At 50.6% G+C, this 18,450-nt stretch overlaps 2 protein-coding genes and 1 long non-coding RNA gene across 4 annotated transcripts; all 3 read left to right on the forward strand.

Moving 5' to 3' along the window:
• Positions 1 to 490: 490 nt before the first annotated feature.
• Positions 491 to 10,780, forward strand: LOC132446560 (sodium-dependent neutral amino acid transporter B(0)AT2-like). Of its 2 annotated transcripts, none has more exons than XM_060036870.1 (12): positions 491 to 627; positions 2,408 to 2,636; positions 3,811 to 3,968; positions 4,368 to 4,488; positions 4,671 to 4,846; positions 5,312 to 5,422; positions 5,823 to 6,064; positions 6,161 to 6,347; positions 6,529 to 6,730; positions 6,835 to 6,994; positions 7,096 to 7,258; positions 7,938 to 10,780. In XM_060036870.1, the coding sequence occupies exons 2-12, from the start codon at positions 2,408 to 2,410 to the stop codon at positions 8,160 to 8,162; spliced, it is 1,974 nt and encodes a 657-aa protein (XP_059892853.1). In that variant the 5' UTR covers positions 491 to 627; the 3' UTR covers positions 8,163 to 10,780. The 2 variants fall into 2 exon arrangements, with proteins under 2 accessions (XP_059892853.1, XP_059892852.1); XM_060036869.1 differs by lacking the exon at positions 491 to 627 and adding an exon at positions 709 to 1,972.
• A 740-nt stretch (positions 10,781 to 11,520) lies between these two features.
• Positions 11,521 to 16,896, forward strand: LOC132446726 (collagen alpha-1(XVII) chain-like). The gene is made up of 4 exons (XM_060037167.1): positions 11,521 to 12,369; positions 12,887 to 13,030; positions 16,553 to 16,681; positions 16,841 to 16,896. Exons 1-4 carry the CDS (start codon positions 12,156 to 12,158, stop codon positions 16,894 to 16,896), a joined length of 543 nt encoding a protein of 180 aa, XP_059893150.1. The 5' UTR covers positions 11,521 to 12,155.
• A 91-nt stretch (positions 16,897 to 16,987) lies between these two features.
• LOC132446543 (uncharacterized) lies at positions 16,988 to 18,231 on the forward strand. Its single transcript, XR_009522912.1, has 2 exons — positions 16,988 to 17,569; positions 17,638 to 18,231. It is a non-coding gene; the product is annotated as an uncharacterized LOC132446543 (long non-coding RNA).
• The last annotated feature ends 219 nt before the right edge of the window (positions 18,232 to 18,450 follow it).

Consider the following 18,450-nt stretch of genomic DNA (forward strand, 5'->3'; position numbering starts at 1 on the left):
ACACAAAGACAGTCACACACGCACACACACACAGTCACACACACACACACAAACAGACACACATACAGTCAGACACACATACACACACACACTCACACACACACACACACACACACACAGTCACACACACACACACACACACACACACACACACACACACACACACACACAGTCACAAACACACACACAGTCACAAACAAACACACACACGCACACACAGACCTTTCACACACAAATGGAACATTTTATGAATCATGTTGATAAGGTTTACATAAATCGGTCTAAGAGTGATACTATTATACTACTATAATTATATATATACTGATACTATTATACTACTATAATTATACTATATATACTATATGCTACTATAATTATATTATCATCCGCCTTCATGAGCCAATGAAATGTTCTAATGTGAACTATCATCTCAAGGAGTTTATCACGTCATTGCGCGTCATGCAGGTTTCAGGTCCGACAGAAAGGAGCATCGCAGGCTCGCAGCGCTGTCGGGCCATGGCGGTGGGCGGGGCCTACTGGCTGCACCGCGCGTTGCCTCTGGATGATCTTCAGGACCTGACTCTTCAGGACCTGAACCCTTTAAAGATCTGAGTCCTGTGAAGAAAGGTATTGTTCTGTCTTTATATGTGTGTTTCATGTGTGATCGATCCTCCAGTTGGCCGGTCAGCATGGTACGGACTGGTACGGACCGGGACGGTAGACTGGTGCCGTGGCGTGCTACGTGGCGCAGAGCGCAACTAGTTAAAGAACTAGTTCAAGGTTTGATTGGTACGATATTATTTAGAATGATGACCATGGTTATAAAGCGCTATGCTAAAATAACGGATACAAGATGTCCCTTAACTAAGTAGAGTCAGTCAACATTGCGATCAAAATAAACTAGGCAGAAGTTGCCACGTGTTGACTTTCCTGAGCCTAAAGACATTAAAGTCCTTCAGACTCTTTGAATTGATGTCCTTAAAATAATTACGCTTTGATTAAATGTCCTTAATATAATCACGCTTTGATTTATCTCCTTAATATAATATACGCTTTGATTTAATATCCTTTAGACACTTTGATGTATATCCTTTAGTTTAGACGCTTTCACTTGGACCCGCGGGTTAGGTTAGTAGGCTATGTCAATCAGTCACTATCTAGTTCACAACAGACTGAATACCTAAACACAGAATACACGCAAGGTATTAGTTAGATACAGGGTGTTTAGGGTTAGTTAGATACATTGTTAGTTAGGGTTAGGTAAATACATTGTTACTTAGACTTCGGGTTAGTTAGATACAGGGTTAGTCAGGGTTAGGTTAGTTACATGTATTGTTGGTTAGGATTAGTTCGATTTATTGTAGGTTAGGGTTAGTTATATACATTGTTAGATAAGGTTATGATTTGTTAGATAGGCCTACATTGTAAGTTAGGGTTATGTTAGTAAGGGTTAGGGTTAGTTAGATACATTGTTAGTTAGGGTTAGTTAGATACATTGTTAGTTAGGAGTAGTTAAATACATTGTTAGTTAAGGTTAGGGTTAGTAAGATACATTGTTCGATAAGGTTAAGATTTGTTAGATACATTGTTAGTTAGGATTATTGTTATTTTAGTTAAGGTTAGGGTTAGTTAGATATATTGTTAGATTAATCGTTGGTCCTCCAGTCTGGACCGGTTGGGCGGGGCCTCCGTCACCATGGCTATTGCATCATCCGGAAACAACGCATCGTGGAGCACATGAACCTCACACACGGACTGCATGAAGCTGACGCACGGACAGAGCGTACACACATCGGAGCTCTAACCGAAGTCCTGATGCTGAATCGTTATTTTAGCGGTGTTCTCGTGCAGCTCTTTCGCTCCTATCTGCTCAGGATGCATGAGAAATAGCAGGATCGCAATCTTTACGCAAGTCCCGCTTGGCGCGTCTGCGCTTCCCTTTCTCTGTAGTCGGTCTGTAGGACTCTGTCTGGTGAGAACACTTATCTTCTGTTCTTTTAGATTCACTATTATTTTATGAACACTTAGTTGTAGTGCATGGTGTGTGTGTGTGTGTGTGTGTGTGTGTGTGTGTGTGTGGGTGTGGGGGGGGGGGGGGGGGAGAGATAGTATTTTGTCATAATCATATCAATATTGATGTATTTGATAGATGCACAATCCAAGATATTATCAGGGTTATTACCATAATATTGTACATCTGTATGATGTATACATTTTTTATTGACGTTCCCATGCAAAGCATCAGAAGAGAATTCTGCTGTGGAACACATGTCAGTCCTGTAGTTAAACGCTTGGACCAACAAGGGGCTAGTCATTAGCTGCTAGTCATTAGCTGCTAGTCATTAGCTGCTAGTCATTAGCTGCTAGTCATTAGCTGCTGCTAACACACTGCCGCCCCCCCCCTCAGATGGAGAAGCAGCCCTTGCCGCTGGAGGGTGCAGAGGTCGCGGCGTCGCTGTTAGGGGCCAACGGCGCCGCAGGAAGCAGCGAGCTGCCGGTGACTTCCTGCCCGTCGGAGCCGCCCGCCAGGGACGGCTGGAACAGCAAAGTGGAGTACTTCCTGGCCCAGGTGGGCTTCAGCGTTGGCCTGGGCAACGTGTGGCGGTTCCCCTACCTGTGCCACCAGAACGGAGGAGGTGAGGACAGCGGCTGGGGGAACGTGGATCCTGCTTTGGGAGCGCTGTGGTTTCAGGGGGCGGGGCCTCTAGTGGGGGCGGGGCCTCTAGTGGGGGCGGGGCCTCTAGTGGGGGCGGGTTCCTAAGCGCTGCCTGCTCTCTGCATCCAGGACGCCTCGACTCAAGTGTAAGATGAGGAGTCCAAAATTATCGTTCAGTTCTCCATCTCAACACATTCTAACGCTCCCAGACCCCCTGGTCCTAGTGGAGCCTCCTGTGTTAAAGGACGAGGGCGAGGTCGAGGGCAGACGCTGTGGGTGACTAACCCTCTCCTACCTCTATGGGAGGGTGAGGTCAGACGCTGTGTGTGACTAACACAGCGTTCCCCTTCAGGAGCGTTCCTGCTCCTCTATGTGACTAACACAGCGTTCCCCTTCAGGAGCGTTCCTGCTCCTCTGTGACTAACACAGCGTTCCCCTTCAGGAGCGTTCCTGCTCCTCTGTGACTAACACAGCGTTCCCCTTCAGGAGCGTTCCTGCTCCTCTATGTGACTCTAACTCAGCGTTCCTCTTCAGGAGCGTTCCTGCTCCTCTATGTGACTAACACAGCGTTCCTCTTCAGGAGCGTTCCTGCTCCTCTATGTGACTAACACAGCGTTCCTCTTCAGGAGCGTTCCTGCTCCTCTATGTGACTCTAACTCAGCGTTCCTCTTCAGGAGCGTTCCTGCTCCTCTATGTGACTCTAACTCAGCGTTCCTCTTCAGGAGCGTTCCTGATCCTCTATGTGACTCTAACTCAGCGTTCCTCTTCAGGAGCGTTCCTGATCCTCTATGTGACTCTAACTCAGCGTTCCTCTTCAGGAGCGTTCCTGCTCCTCTATGTGACTCTAACTCAGCGTTCCTCTTCAGGAGCGTTCCTGCTCCTCTATGTGACTCTAACTCAGCGTTCCTCTTCAGGAGCGTTCCTGATCCTCTATGTGACTCTAACTCAGCGTTCCTCTTCAGGAGCGTTCCTGCTCCTCTATGTGACTCTAACTCAGCGTTCCTCTTCAGGAGCGTTCCTGCTCCTCTATGTGACTCTAACTCAGCGTTCCTCTTCAGGAGCGTTCCTGATCCTCTATGTGACTCTAACTCAGCGTTCCTCTTCAGGAGCGTTCCTGCTCCTCTATGTGACTCTAACTCAGCGTTCCTCTTCAGGAGCGTTCCTGCTCCTCTATGTGCTGCTCATGCTGCTGGTGGGAATCCCGCTGTTCTTCCTGGAGCTGGCGGCGGGCCAGTCCATCCGGCAGGGCAGTATTGGGGTGTGGAAGCACATCTCCCCCAAGCTGTGCGGGATCGGCTACTCCAGCTGCGTGGTACGTCCTCAACGGGCTCCGCGGAGGCGGGGTCTCTCTTACCGGCTCCCGGTGAACTGGTGGCCTCGTCTAGGACGTTGGTTCCTGCTCAACGCTCTGTGGTCAGGCGTGGTCTGACCTCCATTCGGTTGCTGAGCAACGCTCTAGTTCTGTCTTTGTTATGTCCAACCCAGGTGAGCCCATAACACCTGCACTGACTAGGCAGCTTCACCCATTAGTTATATCATAACCCTAACCCTCTAATAGTTATATATATATATATATATATATATATATATATATAGTCGTTGTTTATATATATGTGTATACATATATAACCCTAACACAAAGGGCCAATGTGTTAATTTCAAAGCTCTAGCTACAAGCTAAAGAAGACCTCCCGCTGGTCTCCCCATGCAGGTGTGTTTCTACGTGGCGGTCTACTACAACGTTATCATCAGCTGGAGTCTCTTCTACCTGGGGAACTCCTTCCAGAGCCCGTTGCCTTGGGAACAGTGTCCGGAACAGGGCAACATAACGGGTAAGGACGGACACTGAACCGTTCTAACACTAACCAACCCCCGTACCCCCCCGTACCCCCCCGTACCCCTGCAGTCCTCCAGATGACCCCTAGGGGTGCCGTACTCCACTGCCTCTAGGTCAGCATTATTGTGACGTTACTAAGACCATTTCTCCTGAGACCGTTTGTTGTCGTTGCCCCAGTGGCGGAGTGTGTGGCCAGCGCCCCCACCACCTTCTTCTGGTACCGCACGGCGCTGGACGTCACGGACTCCATCGAGGAGACGGGCCAGCTCAACCTGTCCCTCACCTGCTGTCTGCTGGCCGCCTGGACCGTCGTGTGCCTGGGCATGTTCAAGGGCATCAAGACCTCCGCCAAGGTACGCCCTCACCCCTGGAGCAGATCAACCTCAAAACAAAGGACTCACTTCCTGTGGGGTGGTTTAGCTTTAGATGGAGCAGCTGGTTCCCCGTTGTGGTCCAATAGCTCTGCTGTTAGGTTACCTTGGTTACCTTGGTTACCTTGGTTACCTGCTCTTCTCCTTTTTAAAGCCGCCCTGTGTATCAGAGTTCAGCGATGAGGCTGTCTCTAAAGGGACGCCCGTGATGGACTGATGAGATACTGATGGTCCCACAGACGAACAAGAGACACACCAGGGTCAGGGTCAGGGTTAGGGTCACCAATGTCGTAGGTTGTACCGGTGTGCGTTGCTCAAGAAGTTTCCCTCTCGGAGGATTTATAAAGTGAACCTATAAATATGTCCTCCATGTAGTAAAGCGTCAAACGGTTTCTCTTTTTGTTCCACTGACTGACCTCTGACCTCTGACCTGCTCCCTGTCTGCAGGTCATGTACTTCTCGTCCATCTTCCCCTACGTGGTGCTGCTCTGCTTCCTGGTGCGAGGCCTGCTGCTGGACGGGGCGCGGGAGGGCATCGTCCACATGTTCTACCCCAAGGTACGGGGTGAGAGAGGGGCGGGTGAGGGAGGGGGGGCAGAGTGGGAGAGGCGAGAGAGGGAGAGAGGGGCGAGGGAGGGAGGGAGGGGCGAGAGAGGGGCGTGAGAGGGGAGGGGCGAGGGCATCGTCCACATGTTCTACCCCAAGGTATGGGGCGAGAGGGGGAGGGGGGAGGGGGGAGAGAGAGAGAGAGAGAGAGAGAGGAGCAAGAGAGGAGCGAGAGGGGGAGGGCAGGAGAGAGAGGGGCGAGAGAGGGAGGGGCGAGAGAGAGAGGGGAGGGGCGAGGGCATTGTCCACAGGTCAGGGTTAGGGTAAGGGATACTTTACGACATGACCCTTACATTACATAACAGTCTGTCTGTGGGTGTTTGGTTGACCCCTGACCTCTGACCCCTCCCAGCTGGAGATCTGGGGCAGCGTCCAGGTGTGGCGGCAGGCGGCCACGCAGGTGTTCTTCGCCCTGGGCCTGGGCTTCGGCTCGGTCATCGCCTACTCCTCCTACAACCCCCGGAGCAACAACTGCCACCGTGACGCCTTCACCGTGTCCTTCATCAACTTCCTGACCTCGCTCCTCGCCACGCTGGTGGTCTTCTCCGTGCTCGGCTTCCGCGCCAAGAACACCGTCATGACCTGTGTTGCCAGGTAACCGCCTCCTGCTCCGGCCCCCCGCTGGCTGGGGGGGCCGGATGGTGTAGTACTGTCCCATGTCATCAATAAACAGGCTCCTCTGCTCCGCAGCAACGTGGAGCTGTTCTCCCAGCAGTACGGCGCTGGGCCCGGGCCACAGGAGAGATGGGTGCCCAGCTTCAACCTCTCTGAGCCGGGTTCTGTGGGCCTGGAGGAGTACCGGAGCTGGTTCCACGCCCACGGGGCCCGCGGCCCCTGGAACCTGACGGACTGCGACCTGGAGAAGGAGATGCAGAAGGTCCGAGTCCTGCTTCTCCTTCACCGCATTAGTTGAACATGAAGGATATAGAACCAGTTCACCCAGCAGGTCGTGCATCCTGCCCTGAATGGGGGCCAGTGGCAGACCGGGAAGATGTGATAAAAGATGATAAGAAAGAGAGAGGTTCTTCTGCCCTAAAGGATGTTCCTCCTCTCCTCAGGGGGCACAGGGCACCGGCCTGGCCTTCATCGCCTTCACAGAGGCCATGTCCCTGCTCCCCGGTAGCCCCTTCTGGTCCGCCCTCTTCTTCCTCATGCTGCTGAACCTGGGCCTCAGCACCATGTTCGGCACCATGGAGGGCATCCTGGCGCCGCTGGCCGACAGCTTCAAGGTCCTGGCCCGCAACAAGACCAAGCTCACGGGTAGGACGCCCCCCCCCCTCGCGGGCCGACCCCGGGTGTGGACCCGTCTCTGGCTAGCGAGGCGGCGGGTGTGTTCCTCACAGACCTCTCCCCCCTCCTCCCAGTGGGCGGCAGCGTCCTGGGCTTCCTGATTGGCCTGCTCTTCACCCAGCGCTGCGGGAACTACTTTGTGAGCATGTTCGACGACTACACGGCGACGCTGCCCCTCATCATGGTGGTGGTCTGTGAGACCTTCAGCGTGTCCTGGCTCTACGGCGCCGACAGGTGAGGGCCCCCAGCACCCCCGCACACCTTCCAGAGGTGTGGTTCTAAAGCGCTGAAGGTGGTGGTGTGGGCCGCGTGCTGACATCTGGTCGTGTGTGAAGGTTCCTGGACGACATCGAGGGCATGCTGGGCTGGCGTCCCAACGTCGTCTACAAGTACCTGTGGAAGTACGTGGGCCTGCTGGCCATGCTGGGGCTGCTGGGCGCCAGCCTCATCCGGATGGTGCTCCAGAGACCAACCTACCTGGCCTGGAGCCAGGAGAAGGTACGTAGCCCTCTGGGGCGAGGTGGTCCTCATGGTGGTGGTGGAGGTGGAGGACCGATGTGTTGAGTGGAGGTGGTGGACGTGGTGTCCTCGTGTTGGAGGTCCGATGTGAATAGTGGAGGAGGTGGTGGTGGAGGTCGAGGAGGTGGTGAAGGCGGAGGAGGTGGTGGAGGTCCGGTGTGTTGAGTGGAGGTGGAGGAGGTGGTGGTGATCTGAGGTGGAGGTGGTGGTCCGGTGTGTTGAGTGGAGGTGGAGGAGGAGGTCTGAGGCAGTGGAGGTGGAGGTCCGGTGTGTTGAGTGGAGGTGGAGGAGGAGGTCTGAGGCAGTGGAGGTGGAGGTCCGGTGTGTTGAGTGGAGGTGGAGGAGGAGGTCTGATGTGTTGAGTGAAGGTGGTGGAGGTGGAGGTCCGGTGTGTTGAGAGGAGGTGGTGGTGGTGATCTGAGGTGGAGGTGGTGGTCCGGTGTGTTGAGTGGAGGTGGTGGAGGTGGAGGAGGAGGTCTGATGTGTTGAGTGGAGGTGGAGGAGATGGTGGAGGAGGAGGTCTGATGTGTTGAGTGGAGGAGGTGGAGGAGGAGGTCTGATGTGTTGAGAGGAGGAGGTCTGATCTGTTGAGTGGAGGTGAAGGTGGAGGAGGTGGTGGAGGTGGCGGTCCGGTGTGTTGAGCCTCTACTCTCTGCAGGCGTCTGAGGAGAGGCTGCAGTACCCGGACTGGGCCCTGGCGCTGCTCTCCCTGCTCATCCTCTTCGCCATGATGCCGGTCCCCCTGGGCTTCGTCCACGCCACCCTGCGGAGCCGTGCGGCGCGGGGGGCTTGGGCCCCCGCCGGCTTCCAGGCCGTCCCCACCGCCGACGAGTGTGAGACCCCCATGACAGACGTGACGGACGTGGAGCAGACGGCGGTGTAGCGGAGATCCATCGGCCGTTTGGAGGTTCAGGATCGATGACATCAGAGGTGAGCAGTGAGTCACGCTACGATGCAGCGTATTGATCGGCTCAGTGATCGATCAATACGCTACGATTCAGCGTATTGATCGGCTCTGATCGACCAATACGCTGGGATGCAGCGTATTGATCGGCTCAGTGATCGACCAATACGCTACGATGCAGCGTATTGATCGGCTCAGTGATCGACCAATACGCTACGATTCAGCGTATTGGTCGGCTCAGTGATCGATCAACGCTGTTGGAGTCCAGAGGGCCCCAAGCGGGCCCCGAACGTCTCGGGTATCGGGGGGGGAATATGGGAATACCATCAGGAGCTCAGGGTGCAATTTTGAACAAAGAGTAACTAGGCCATCTTTATGTCTGTCCATACTGGTCATTACCGAGGCCACTGGTTTGTGTGTGTGTATACTGGTCATTACCGAGGCCACTGGTTTGTGTGTGTGTGTATACTGGTCATTACCGAGGCCACTGGTTTCTGGATCCATTCACTGGTCTCAGCTCACCGGTCAGTCCGTCCATGTTCTATTCTTTCTTTACTTGCTGCTATCTGCTTCTGCAGTGTTTTCTTGTTTTACTTATTTTGTGATGTCAAGACTTTTATTGGGACCATTTACTGCTGTGCTCGTGTCATGAATGATCTTTATTCCTGTATTTATTATCATTTCTCTCTGCTCTTTTTTTTTTTGTCTTTAATCTATGATAAGACGCCTGCTTGGTTGTCTTTCTTTTAATTTATTTGTGTTTCTAATTGGTTGAACGAGCTGATACGTCTCGTCTTAGCTGCGGTCCAACAGTTCCTTCTGTATTAATCCAGGCGCGTGCCGTCCGTATGGGCAGGTGCGGCAGAGAACTCCCTGCAAAAGCATGCTCCCAACAAAATAGTTCCTCAGTAAATCATTGCTCCAAGTTTATTTTTAATAATGTGATTTTCCGACTAACTATCTATAGTTTCTGTACGCTTTCCAACTATTTTTGGTCTCTTGACCTAAAAATTTGGATGATGGTGGGCAATGTTGGGGCAGGGCAGCTCAGTGACCGCATTCCTCCGTATGTTTATCGCTCAACCCTGCAGGCTGCAAAAAGAATTGCAATCCGCGCTATAAGACGCCTATATGGTCGTAAAGTAGACTGCCCCGCGGTCATATTCTAGAACTGTTGTTGTTTGACCTCAAATTATTCCACGCGTATCTTTCATCGTTTCCATATCAGATGCAGATATGGCGAGTGGTTTTGCACCAGTGATTAACAGTGTTGAGATTCTGTTAAAAAAAACATTTCAGAGGTTAAAATTGAAAGAAGTTAGAAATCAAACAACTTGGGCCAGACGGACCTAAACATTATCCAACAAACGAAGGATAGGGGGAAAACTTACAACATAACTTTCTCCCGAGCATGGCATGAAAATAAATAATGTCTATGTGGTTGCTCAAAGAGAAACACTGCGTTTTGTTTCCCATGTCTACTTTTTTGAGCAAGTGTGTGAACAGGACGGGGGGATATATGAACCACGGATGTGAGTGATGTGAAGCATATATATATAATACAATATTATATATGTATATAATATATACATATTACAAAAACAAATTGTGGGTGTGGTCATACGCCAGTAGTTTCTACCACACTGAAATTTAGGGTCACCGCACGCTACTGATTAAATCATCTCAATATTGACCTCTAAAGAACAATTAGTTTTACCCTCTTCTTAACACAAGGTCCTTTGAAATTGTATATAGTGTTAAAATAAGGAGAGTTCTGCTTTCTGATCCATGTATTGGCTATGGTTGTTTGACAGCTTTGATTCCATGTATTGTTTTCTGAAAATCTTTTTACTTTAAAGGGTCTTTGTCAAATCTCTTGAACTCTTACTACCTGCACACAAACCAATCAGAATCTGGAATATGCTTCAGCTGACCAAATGTTTTGGTCAGCTGAAGCATATTCCAGATTCTGATTATAGTTTCTGGTTATACTCTTTACAAGTAACGGCCAGATCGTTACAAATATCTGTTCTTTGACGTAATGAATTTAGGTACTTTTTTTAAATATGTTATTTTTAATGTTTGACTGAACAAATGGTTTTGGTTCCACGCGGGCAAAGTGGTCACAAGGTTTCAAACGTTACAACAAGTCTTTTGTGGTGGAAATCAAATCGAATTCTGTCGTACAATGAGATGAAAATACTCTTTTGGGAGATGTTTTTTAAAGGGGACATTTACATCACTAGGTGGACACGCCCACTAGTGATGTCAGATTTTCAAAAGGGCTTGTAAGGGCCAATCACACTCACACCTGGTGGTATGATATGTCACCTAAGTTGATGTCATTCCTGTGCTCTTTTTATCTATTGCTGTCTTGTTACAAATTCGTTTTAGGTACTTATATTTGATAGTGGTTTAGAGAGTTGGATTCAAAGCTTACGTATTTTCTTGAAGCAATAGTTTTGCGTTTCATTTTATGCGTTCAACATTGAAAATTTATGGTTTGTACATTTGTTTAGCAGGATACTCTTCTTTTTTTATCTGTAAAGTTATAGCTCTACAATTATAATGTAAATAAATTGATTCATGTTTTGAAATACTTTTTTCTATTGTGTTCCTTCCATTATTTAAAAAATTATGTTTAAAGTCTGTTGTTTGCATTTGAAGTATTATTTTATTGCATAAATTAGGTTAAATTGAACCCTAACCCTAACCCCTGTTATATGTATACATCATGTATACATTAATATTTTTTGATATATTGAACCCCATTGCCTTAGTTAACATACACACCATTAGTATTTTTTTACTAGACCATTAGATGTATCTTTGTTAACTGTTTGTTTACATTTAACTTCATTGGGTTAATTATTGTAGCCTTAATGTTTAAGTGTGTTGCCATAGTTGTCTTTTATTTTAAATCCGGTCTCTTCTGTAGTATAAACAGGCTCCAAAAGAGGGCGCTGTTGCATGCAACCGTTTTTTAGCCGGGACGTTGAGTTTTGTTTCTCTTGATTAAGAAAGGGTTCTTATAATCCATAAACCTTGTCAATATGCTCTACGAAACGCCACAAGTGCTGTCCAACGTGCTTCCAGAGGCGTGGAACACAAAGGCGGCTTCAGGGTGGAGATGAGCAGATGTAGTCCCACTAATGAGCAGAACGTCTGAGTTCGTCTTGGAAACATAAATCTCCTGGGTGTGTGGTTGCTATGGACGCAGTCTCAATTAAATCACACTGAGCAGGAAGGAGGAGCCAGTTCACGGCAGAGAGCAGAAGCTCACCTGAACACTTCACACTGAGAGACGCTGACCGCCTTCACACCAGGTAAACCCAGACCTTCTACCTGTTAGGGTTAGGCTTATCCGTTAGGGTTAGGCTTATCCGTTAGGGTTAGGCTTATCCGTTAGGGTTAGGCTTAACCTAACCCTTCGCACCAGGTAAGCCCAGACCTTCTACCTGTTAGGGTTAGGCTTACCCGTTAGGGTTAGGCTTAACCTAACCCTTCACACCAGGTAAACCCAGACCTTCTACCTGTTAGGTTTAGGCTTATCGGTTAGGATTAGGTTTATCGGTTAAGGTTAGGGGAGCCCTTTTCCATTAGGGTTAGGCTTAACCTAACCCAGATAGACTTCCATCGATTAGGGTTAGTTAAAGTTAACACTTCCTGTGGGTGCTGAGGATGATGATGTGTGCTAGGGTGACGTGTAAATGGTTCCTATTATGTCTACTTCAATCTGGTGATTTCTACTCAACAGCAGAAACAGCAACGGCCGTTCTGAGGCAGACTAGTTTAATCTCGTTGTGGACTAACAAGTTGTGTCACATTGAAAACTGAGATGAGTTTGCACTCATCTTTTTGCCAAACAACTCAACCCTAAACCGGTCATTAAGGGTTAGGGTTAGGGTAACCCTCGTCCATTAGGGTTCAATAAGAACAGAAGCAGGAAGGGGAGAGGGGGTGGGCAGGCTGATGTCATGGTTCCTCCCCCTCCCAGGAGAACCCAGCATGCTGCGCCTGGTTACCGTCTGCTTGTTGCTGCTCCCAGGCCTGGGCTGGGCCCAGAGCTCCCAGCAGGGGGTCAGCGCCCCCGGGCCCCATGGGTCCTCCGGCCCGCCGCACACCCAGGACCCGCCACACTTCCTGAGGAACCAGCAGGCTGGTCACCTGACCGCCGAGACTTCCTGTGAGTTACTGCCACACACTACCTGAGTTACCGCCTTAGAAACACAAACTACCTGAGTTACCGCCATAGAAATACACAAACTACCTGAGTTAGTGCCATATAAACTACCACTCTAGCCCATGGTGGCTATCCCATTTCATATGTCGCAGAGCCTAACAACGTCAATACTTAACCTAGGAACACAATGTCAACCATCAACGGCTACGCTATTTCTTGTTTCAATGACTAATCGATTGGATTGGAGTCCTGTGGTCCACAGACCTGGAGCAGCGCTCCAACAGAGTGGTTAGGGTTAGGGTTAGCCCTAACCCTAACCTGTCCTCATTAGTCCTCTGGTCCTCAGACCTGGAGCAGCGCTCCAACAGAGTGGTTAGGGTTAGGGTTAGCCCTAACCCTAACCCGTCCTCATTAGTCCTCTGGTCCTCAGACCTGGAGCAGGGCTCCAACAGAGTGGTTAGGTTTAGGGTTAGCCCTGACCCTAACCCTGACCCGTTCTCATTAGTCCTCTGGTCCTCAGACCTGGAGCAGGGCTCCAACAGAGTGGGTCTGTTCGTGGTGGCGGCCGTCGGGACGATGGCGCTGATGGTGGCCGTGTTCTGCATCTACAACAGGTTCTACAGCAGGCAGCAGTACCAGCACACCCAGCTCCAGGACCACTCTGGTAACCCAGGCAACCCAAGGAAGATCTGCCTATCATATTGTCCTGTCCTGTTTTCCCAAGCATGGATATTAGATCATATTCTTTACAGATCTTTATTCATAGGAATCAAATTTGTGTTTACAGTTCAGAGATTTTTGAAGCTATCGGGACAGCTCTCTCCCCCCCCCCCCGCGCAGGCTTCGTCCAAAACGCGTGACTCGCTAGTTTTAGCTTGCTAGCCTTAGCTTGCTAGCTTTAGCAGCACGTTTGTTAGCCATGAGGAAGATCAGTGCCGTGTTCCAATATCCATACCATCCGTACTTACTGGCCTTAGTTTGAGTACGTACGGCGTTCCGATTCAGATCGGCCGAAAATAAGTGAAAGGACCCGGATGGTGTACTCACTTTTCATACTCAACGGCAGCCATCTTAGCTACGTAGCGGAAGAGGGCGGAGCCAGGCTGAGCCAAAGTCGCCGCATTTTCATCATAGCCTGCATTAATAGTCATTTTGTAGTTTTTATAGCTTTTTATAGCTGCTAGGCGTTAAGAGTTCACCGTTCAAAGCGGGATGTTTATAGCGGGGGAGGAGCCGCGGCGGCAGTCGTGATCGTAATTTCCGGTTAGTGCACCACGGAGTACTCGTTATGGAACAACACTGACATCTGAAAATTTGCGCACTTAGTGAGTGCGGATAGTGTACTACGTTTAAGTGTACTCATGGAAGTATGGATATTGGAACACTAATCAATGAGGTCATGGCGGCGTGAGCCAGGGAGGAAGGTGGACAGACAGGTGAGCCAGGGAGGAAGGTTAAAGACAGGTGAGCCAGGGAGGAAGGTGACAGACGGGTGAGCCAGGGAGGAAGGTGACAGACCGGTGTTCCTTCCAGGCCACACCCTCAGATCGTCTTTCACTAGATTTGGTATTTGGTTTATTAAAGGGATACTTTACCGGTGGAGACATGAATCTGTATTGAAGGTGGGTCATATATTTAGTGGAATAGTAACATAATTTTCAAATTTTGTGCCTCCTTAACCGAGAAAAGGCAGACAGTAACTTTTTGGTGCTTGCGGATTGAAGAAGACAACTCCCACAATGCCAATCAGCGTTCACTCCCTGAGAACGTAACATAACAACCAATCAGCGTTCACTGACTGAGAACGTAGCATTACAGCCAATCAGCGTTCACTCCCTGAGGGACGTAGCATAACAGCCAATCAGCGTTCACTCCCTGAGGGACGTAGCATAACAGCCAATCAGCGTTGACTCCCTGAGGGACGTAGCATAACAGCCAATCAGTGTTCACTCCCTGCAGTCCAGCGTGAACAGCAGCATGGAGGAGAAGTGATTGTTGCCGTTTGCGGACTCCCGGAGCTCTATATCTAAATAATATAATATAATATAATATATAGGTATATATATATATAAGATAATACAATATATAATATCACGGTTAAGGGCTGTGGGCGCATCCGGATGATATTATGGATTGAAAACTGTGTCGGGTTCTGGGACTTCAACAACGAGTAATAACTCGTAGTGGGGATTATCTCGGCCAGAGTCCTGCACGGGTTCGGGTACCCGACGGGTGAAACGCACAATTTCGATGAAACGGGGAAAAAGTTATAAAGGAACTGTGTCGGACACGGGTGCTGGTCGGGTCGGACGCCTGAACAGCGCGGGTCGGTCGTGGGTTTGCGATCGCGAGCGAGACTTCTCCGGTGCTGGAGATGTTATTCAGGAGCAGAGGAGTAAACTAAAATCATCCACAGTGGATGATGTGCTTTTTTTGCAAAACAATCTAAAGCACCACGCCAAACACCAAACGGTGTAGTTCCCCGGCGTTCCTTCGGGTACGGGTCGGGCGTCGGCATCACTTTAGAGCGGGTCTGGTCGGTTGCTGAATGTAATTCTCGGCTATGGGTTTGCAAAATAAGACCTGTGTACGATTCTGGGCTATGGTGGAGAAGGAATTGGGCGAAGAAACGTTGGCTTTGACCCTCTGAGGTCCATATTGAACTGCATCTTCAGATTGATGTGGAACTGCGACCGCGACATGGAGGGAGCCCCGCTGCCTCGACACTGCCCGCTGCCTCGACACTGCCCGCTGCCCGCTGCCTCGACGCTGCCCGCTGCCCGCTGACTCGACACTGCCCGCTGCCTCGACACTGCCCGCTGCCCGCTACCTCGACACTGCCCGCTGCCCGCTGCCCGCTGCCTCGACACTGCCCGCTGCCCGCTGCTCGATGCCCGCTGCCTCGACACTGCTCGCTGCCCGCTGCCTCGACGCTGCCCGCTGCCCGCTGCCTCGACACTGCCCGCTGCCCGCTGCCTCGACACTGCCCGCTGCCCGCTGCCTCGACACTGCCCGCTGCCCGCTGCCTCGACACTGCCCGCTGCCCGCTGCCCGCTGCTCGATGCTCGCTGCCCGCTGCCCGCTGCCCGCTGCCTCGACACTGCTCGCTGCCCGCTGCCTCGACGCTGCCCGCTGCCCGCTGCTCGCTGCCCGCTGCCTCGACACTGCCCGCTGCGGTCCACAATAGGGGGCAACGATCCCTTTTCCTCCATGTCGCAGTTCAGTCTACTTCAGATTGATGTGGAAGTGGAAGAACCAGAGACGTCGGAGAACCCTACGGAGTCGTTTGAGATGATATTATTTATAAACGAATGCGTCGGGTTCTCCGACATCTCTGGACTTCAGAGAGTCAAAGCGAACGTTTCTTCCCCCAATTCTTTCTCCAACATTGCCGAGAATCAATGCACGGGTCTCCACTTCGGCTGTTTCTCATTGCAAATTTGCTTCTACCATGGTCAGAGGTTTGTGTCGGTCTAGTTCTCTAGCTAAGCGGTGAAGTAACATGGTGGGCATTGTGTTTACATCTCGGACGCGAGCTCCTGCCCCCTCCTTATTGGTGGGCTTACAAATTTGCGGAACCAGTGGTTTTTAGTCCTCCGCCCTTCTAGCAGGCAAGCAAATTTCTACTGACATGACGTCAAACGCGTCATTTAATGTCAGGTTAGGAGAAATGTATGGAGTACTGGGCCAAGGGAAGACTATGATAGACTGAAGGAAGAAATGTTTTTATTAAAATACTATCATAGTGATCTTATAATGATAGAACGCCGGTTCTGTATCGGTTCTGTATCCCTTTAATAGGTTATTAATTGCTGTGTGAAGAAAATTTCAACAAGTATGAGACATTATGTTTAAGAAAGGAACGGCCAACCCTTTCTTTGAACGAGTTGACCTCTGAGCTGATTTTGATGAAACCATTTGGTCCCTCTCTCTCTCCCCATCGTCTGTCTGTCTCTGTCTGTCTGTCTGTCTGTCTGTCTCTCTGTCTGTCTGTCTGTCTGTCTCTCTCTCTCCCCATCCTCTGTCTGTCTGTCTGTCTGTCTCTCTCTCTCCCCATCCTCTGTCTGTCTCTCTGTCTGTCTGTCTGTCTGTCTGTCTCTCTCTCTCCCCATCCTCTGTCTGTCTGTCTGTCTGTCTCTCTCTCTCCCCATCCTCTGTCTGTCTGTCTGTCTTTCTGTCTGTCCAGAGTTGACCCTTGACCCCCCAGAGAACCCCCCCATGATGTTTCTCCAGGGCCCGTTGGGGGATGGGCGAGAGAGGCCGGGGGGATACGGCTCGCTCTCCGCCACGCCCTCCGTCATCTCCCTCCCTCCCAGCCTTCCCCCTCCCCCCCGGGCCTCCCCCTTCCCTCCCCCCCACCGCCCCCCCCACCCCCTCAGAACCATCTCCGCCAAAGACCTGGAGAAGAGCTTCCTCTGAGGACCTGGACCCCCTATATCCAGACCTCCTAGAAATGGACCCCCTAAACCCCCAGAACCCCCTGGACCCCCTGGACCCCCTAGACCCCCCGGACTCCCCTGGAGCCTCTGAACCCCTAGATCTGGACCCCCTAGACCCTCTGGACCCCCCAGACCCCCCGGACTCCCCTGGAGCCTCTGAACCCCTAGATCTGGACCCCCTAGACCCTCTGGACCCCCCAGACTCCCTTGGACCCCCTGGACCCTAGACCCCCTGGACCCTCGGGACCCCCTGGACCCAGACCCCTACCTTGTAGAGACCTGTTCTGTTCGCTGACCTTTGACCCCAGCCCTCATAGTGTGTACGGTGACCTCTGACCCCAGCGCTCCTAGTGTGTATAGTGACCTTTGACCCCACTGTGTGTACTTGACCTCTGACCCCAGCCCTCAGTGTGTCCGGTGACCTCTGACCCCACTGTGTGTCCAGTGACCTCTGACCCCACTGTGTGTCCAGTGACCTCGGACCCCACTGGGTGTACAGTGACCTCTGACCCCACTGGGTGTACAGTGACCTCTGACCCCACGGTGTACAGTGACCTCTGACCCCACTGTGTGTCCAGTGACCTCTGACTCCACTGGGTGTACAGTGACCTCTGACCCCACTGGGTGTACAGTGACCTCTGACCCCACTGGGTGTACAGTGACCTCTGACCCCACTGGGTGTACAGTGACCTCTGACCCCACTGTGTGAACTGTCTCTCCTCCACTAACAGCAGGAGCTGCTCCTCTATGATCCTCCTTATCAGGTGATGAAGAGTAGGGTAGTGTTAACCTGGGGAGGTGATGAAGAGTAGGTTAGTGTTAACCTGGGGAGGTGATGAAGAATAGGTTAGTGTTAACCTGGGGTTATCATTATACTGGATATATCAGGTGATGAAGAGTACCGGGTAGGTTAGTGTTAACCTGGGGTTATCATTATACTGGATATATCAGGTGATGAAGAGTAGGTTAGTGTTAACCTGGGGTTATCATTATACTGGATATATCAGGTGATGAAGAGTAGGTTAGTGTTAACCTGGGGTTATCATTATACTGGATATATCAGGTGATGAAGAGTAGGTTAGTGTTAACCTGGGGTTATCATTATACTGGATATATCAGGTGATGAAGAGTAGGTTAGTGTTAACCTGGGGTTATCATTATACTGGATATATCAGGTGATGAAGAGTAGGTAAGTGTTAACCTGGGGTTATCATTATACTGTATGTATCAGGTGATGAAGAGTACCGGGTAGGTTAGTGTTAACCTGGGGTTATTATACTGTATGTAGGCCTATGTTCTAAATATAAATGCATATCATTTAGCACTACTATTAAAAAAAGAAGTGAAACTAATTTAAAAGATTTAAAGAACTAAATGCCATTAATTGAAATAACCTGTTTTAAATAAAAATTCGTCTTGGACTTGACTCAATAAGATGGAATGACTCAATAAGCACGTTTGAACACTAGGGCGCTGACAGAACCCGCCCTCCAGTCTTCATAACCGCAGAATTCTACAAGTCTCTTAAATTCTGCTCTGGTCGCTATTTATATGGTCCCAGGATAGCAAGTTCCGGAATAGTCCCTGCTTAAAACGTCGGGCTTCCGGCCAGTGAGTGACGTAGCGGCGCTCCCCGCTCCCAGGA

This window comes from Gadus macrocephalus, chromosome 18 (assembly GCF_031168955.1).
Source record: "Gadus macrocephalus chromosome 18, ASM3116895v1".
Classification (NCBI taxonomy): Eukaryota; Metazoa; Chordata; class Actinopteri; order Gadiformes; family Gadidae; genus Gadus; species Gadus macrocephalus.

Coding starts and splice junctions, on each gene's coding strand:
- LOC132446560 (XM_060036869.1), top strand. CDS start 1,880: ATGAGAAATAGCAGGATCGCAATCTTTACGCAAGTCCCGCTTGGCGCG. Junction 3,969..4,367: donor TCGGCTACTCCAGCTGCGTG/GTACGTCCTCAA, acceptor CTCCCCATGCAG/GTGTGTTTCTACGTGGCGGT. Junction 6,348..6,528: donor TGGAGAAGGAGATGCAGAAG/GTCCGAGTCCTG, acceptor TCCTCTCCTCAG/GGGGCACAGGGCACCGGCCT.
- LOC132446726 (XM_060037167.1), top strand. CDS start 12,156: ATGTCATGGTTCCTCCCCCTCCCAGGAGAACCCAGCATGCTGCGCCTG. Junction 12,370..12,886: donor CCTGACCGCCGAGACTTCCT/GTGAGTTACTGC, acceptor TCTGGTCCTCAG/ACCTGGAGCAGGGCTCCAAC. Junction 16,682..16,840: donor CGTCATCTCCCTCCCTCCCA/GCCTTCCCCCTC, acceptor CTAAACCCCCAG/AACCCCCTGGACCCCCTGGA.